Source organism: Limulus polyphemus, unplaced genomic scaffold, assembly GCF_000517525.1.
Source record: "Limulus polyphemus unplaced genomic scaffold, Limulus_polyphemus-2.1.2 Scaffold8, whole genome shotgun sequence".
NCBI lineage: Eukaryota > Metazoa > Arthropoda > Merostomata > Xiphosura > Limulidae > Limulus > Limulus polyphemus.
Genome location: NW_013665618.1, coordinates 965,125 through 969,700, shown reverse-complemented (window position 1 = coordinate 969,700; position 4,576 = coordinate 965,125). Strand labels below are relative to the sequence as shown.

General features: G+C 30.6%; 1 protein-coding gene across 1 annotated transcript; it reads left to right on the top strand.

Moving 5' to 3' along the window:
• Positions 1-2,033: 2,033 nt before the first annotated feature.
• LOC106478088 (sulfotransferase 1C2-like) lies at positions 2,034-4,190 on the top strand. Its single transcript, XM_013938603.2, has 2 exons — positions 2,034-2,138; positions 3,025-4,190. Exon 2 carries the CDS (start codon positions 3,066-3,068, stop codon positions 4,023-4,025), a length of 960 nt encoding a protein of 319 aa, XP_013794057.1. The 5' UTR covers positions 2,034-2,138; positions 3,025-3,065; the 3' UTR covers positions 4,026-4,190.
• The last annotated feature ends 386 nt before the right edge of the window (positions 4,191-4,576 follow it).

Below are 4,576 nucleotides of genomic sequence, written 5' to 3'. Positions count from 1 at the left end.
TGATTGTGGAATTACTGTGTACTAAAGTTTGTATCGAGAAAGAATAAACTGGTTTAATCAAGAAGAGACCTGTATAGCTGAAGTTCCTCGGAAAGAATTTATACTGGAAATTAACAAACAAGCAGATACGCAACAAGATTGATAAGTTTTCACATGACATACATGTAACTAATTCTTCCAATTAGAATTCCTACGTTGTTACGAATTTTTCTCAAAAATTGGTCCATCTAATATTTAGGAATGCATACAAGCCAATCATAGCCCTCGCGGAAACATCAAACTAGTAAGAGGAAAAAACAGATTGCTCCTAATAAACAACACAGACAGATAGGTTGTTAATCGTCAAATTTATTAGTACTCTTCAGAGAATTATTCAGTAATATTTAGTGTTCTTGATTTCATAACAACATGATCTGTATTATCTGAAGTATAAATCTGTGAATTTAAACAATTTTGGGTTATTTTATAGATTTATCTTTGTTGTTTGTGCTTTATGATAGATATACCTCATATGCAAAATTAAATATTATATAGGATAGCTAAATTTATGGCGGAGGAACTGAATTCTTATTTCAAATTTTCTTTGCCGAGTATACTAAAAATAAATAAAGTAAAAATAAAAACTCGAATTATTCAGCGATGTTCAGCGAATAATCCAATATTTCGAGATGGACCTTATAATATATATTTATACATATATTTATTAAAGTTAGCGTAAAATACATTGCGCATCAAAGGTATTGCCTGGTAAACTATTATGCAACAAAGTTTGTTATTGTACTGCCACCGCTTTGGCACAGCGGCATGTCTGCTGACTTACAACGCTAGAAATCGGGTTTCGATACTCGTGGTGGGCAGAGCACAGATAGCTGAGGAACTTCAGCGATACAAGTCCTTTCTTAAATAAAACTAGTTTATTCTTTCTCAATACAACTTTGCAATACACTTAATTTCCACAGTCACTTTAACTTAAGCACATGCTATAATTCACATTTTGAGTAGTTAATAGCAGCCGCTACCTTATTAATTAGCCCATTAGCTCTCACACGTTATGTAAGAAGTCTCCAGTTCAAGTCCAACGCGAGCAAACATAACGAGGCAAACGAAAATACTATAGATTCAAAAACATATAATTTGAGTTAAGGAATTTTTTTTTCTTTCTAGAGAATAGATAAAAATATGAACCTACTAATTAAGAAGATATATATAAAAAAAAGAATAACATACCGACGCCTGGATGCATTTTCAGTTCATCTATCTTAGAAAAAAAAAAGACATATCTTAAACTGTCTAAATTGACTCAAAAATTAAGATTGATTGTACCTACACGTATTATTTTATATTTATTGATACAAAAATAAAAGCTAAAAATACTAAGGAGATTTGATTTTCAGCTCTGGTTAGAATTTATCAAAGAAATTAATTTTTGTAATATGGTACGGGAATGTTTTATATGAATAAACCCTCTAATACGTGGTTCTCAACATAAAAATAAAAGTGTTCGGAGACATATATTATTCATATCATCCAGTATTTCTGATGTCTTTAATAAATACATCTGAATCACACCGTTACTACATACAAACGCATATATACAAACGTATATATTGATGGTGTTATTGTAAAACCCATTATCAAAAATTCTTATTGTCAAATTAGTTTTAATTTTTGCCAAACTAAGTAGTCATGTGAATGTTTTGGCTTGTATGAAAACACCTAATTAGGATTTACCGTTACAAACACGTCTTGTTTATTGAAATATATACATGCAAAACAGATCTTAAGCGTTTTGTAAAATAATAAATCTAAAGATACAGCATTAAGAGATTTTGACAAGAAGAAATTTATCAACTCTTTTATATTCAGCTGTTAGAACTTAAAATGTACAGACTTTAGTAACAATGTAGAAGTAAAATTAATTTACTCTTAGCACAAAGTACACACACACACACAGTCACGTAAATAGTTCTATACTAGTCTACATATACAGTATCATGTGACCTATTCAGCGATGAAAGATTAGATACTTTTGCCAACATTCGACATCACTATAGTCTAATGATGACCAATGTGTGCCATTTGCAACATTAAACCGTGATCCACGCTACAAAGTTGGGTTGAGACTCGTCGAAGTAAAGGTAGATCCCATTAAAATTTGGAAGAAACTAAACTTAACAACGAGGATTTCCAATTCAAATTGAATATTTTACCTTTTTCACGTCTAAATTTACATTGTAGTTCTCATAAATAAGATTTTATTATTAGTTGGAAAGTATCTTATAAGTACTCTTAACAACCTATCAGAAGACATTAGTTAAAACATGGCCTATGAGAGATAGTTTGTATTTCAGAATATAAGCTTATTTGACGCTATTTCTATTACATTGGTTACATTTACTTTTGTATTTAATCCAGGTTTCATATTATTTAAAACTTAAGTCATTTATATATATATAAGTTTTTCATTTATTTAGTGATAAGGTTCTGTTTATATTTCTTAGCTTTATAATCTGTTATGTTCGTAATTCATTGACATATATAATTCCATATATTGAGAAGTAAATAGTAAAGTGATTCAATTAAAAGTACAAGCTAATTTTAAAAAGATTTCATTTGAGACATGACTGCAACCATAATGAAGTGAGTAAAATATTAAAATTTATTTTATCGTCTTAGATTCTCCAGCGACTGATATTTACCGAATGTAGTGGTCACAATAGCTATTCTATCTTAATAATGGAAACACAACACCATTTTCAGTTTTGTTTAATGAATAAATTACACATTTTATTATTTTCAATCAAATAATGATCCTTAAACTGTCGTTCTTTGTTTTATTACTCACTAATATTAGTATTATGTTGTATTATTTTTGATATTGTTACATGCTATTACGTCAATATTTAGATTTGTTTCGTAAAAATGAAACGAGCATATTTTGTAGTATGTTAATGTAAAATAATATAATATAAAAATCAATGTTAAACTGAACAACTATATTTAATTTGTTCCTTTTTCTTTCAGCTAATAACACTGTTCAAGATTTTATAACAACACAAGAAAGTATGACTCCCAGCTATCAAGTTGTCGATGGATTCAGGATTGCTAAAGCTTTTTCGCCAGACACTTTTCGCAAAGCCCTTTCTTATAAACCGAGAAACGATGATTTATTTATTGTAACATTTCCTAAATGCGGAACAACGTGGACGCAGCATATCGTAATCAACATTCTTAAAAGGGGAATCCCACCAGAAACTTTCAAAGAATTTCAAAGGCTTAGTCCTTTCCTTGATATTACAGGACCTGGTGTTGTAGAAACCATGCCTCGTCCTGGAGCCATTAAAACTCACCTTCCTTTCAACCTTCAACCTTACTCTCCCCAAGCCAAGTATATCTATGTGGCAAGAAATCCCTTTGATTGTTGTGTATCTTTTTATCATCACACCAAGGAGTTTCCATTCTATCAGTTTTCGGATGGGACATTTGACGAATATTTTGATATTTTTATCAATGGCCAAACTGATTATGGAGATTACTTCGACCATCTTTTGTCTTGGTATGAGCACCGAGAAGATCCAAACGTATTATTTCTCGTCTACGAAAAAATGAAGGCCGACACACAAGCTGCTGTTTTAAAAATAGCTAAATTTCTAAATCAAGAGTACGAACATATGTTCCTTAAGGATGAGAACCTAATGGAGAGAATTATTCGCCATACTAGTGTCGAGAACATGAAGAAATCTACTAATGAGCATTTTGGAAGTTTCTTTGGGTTAAGTCCAAACGATGATCAGTTAAAAGATCCAGAGCTTCCTGAAGGATTGAAACACATTCTAGAATTTATGAAAAACATTGAATTTACTCCAAAACCAGAAATCAAAATAGTAAGAAAGGGGATTGTCGGCGATTGGAAAGGACATTTTTCCTTACCACAATCAAATCGACTCATGGCAAAGTTTCGCCAAAAAATTCAAGGAACTGATATTGACAAGTTGTGGCCAGAGTTTTTTGTTGCGAAAGATTAACTAAAAATTCAGATTTGACGATATATTTTACGAAATGAAGAGCAAAATTAAGTCGTATTAAGTAAATTTAGGTTAGAATAAAAAGTAATATTTGGAAGCTTAACTTTCTTGTCTATTTTTCACCTATTGTTTGTGATTTTTCTTTTGTAACAGTAAAAACTTTGAATTTATAAATGAAATAAAGAAATATTTCTCGAAAATACTACGAAAAGTTTTGCCTTTTATATATCAGGTTCTAAATAATACACACAAAAAAGTAAATATATCAATTTGAAATTAATCTAATTTTAAATGCCTAAAATATTGTTACGTCTCCGTTTGTTAATTAACTTTCTGTAACTTCGTTCCGACGAAACTTTAGCGACACAAGTCCTTACTTAATAAAACTGGTTTATTCTTTCCGAATATAACTTTACGATACACTTACTTTCAACAATCGCGCTAAATCAAACGCTATAACAACGAACGTTACCTTCAACAATACGTCTCTATCTGACTGCAGTTCAATTACGCATTACCTACACACACATTAGTGTCCCGTCACGTTGTCA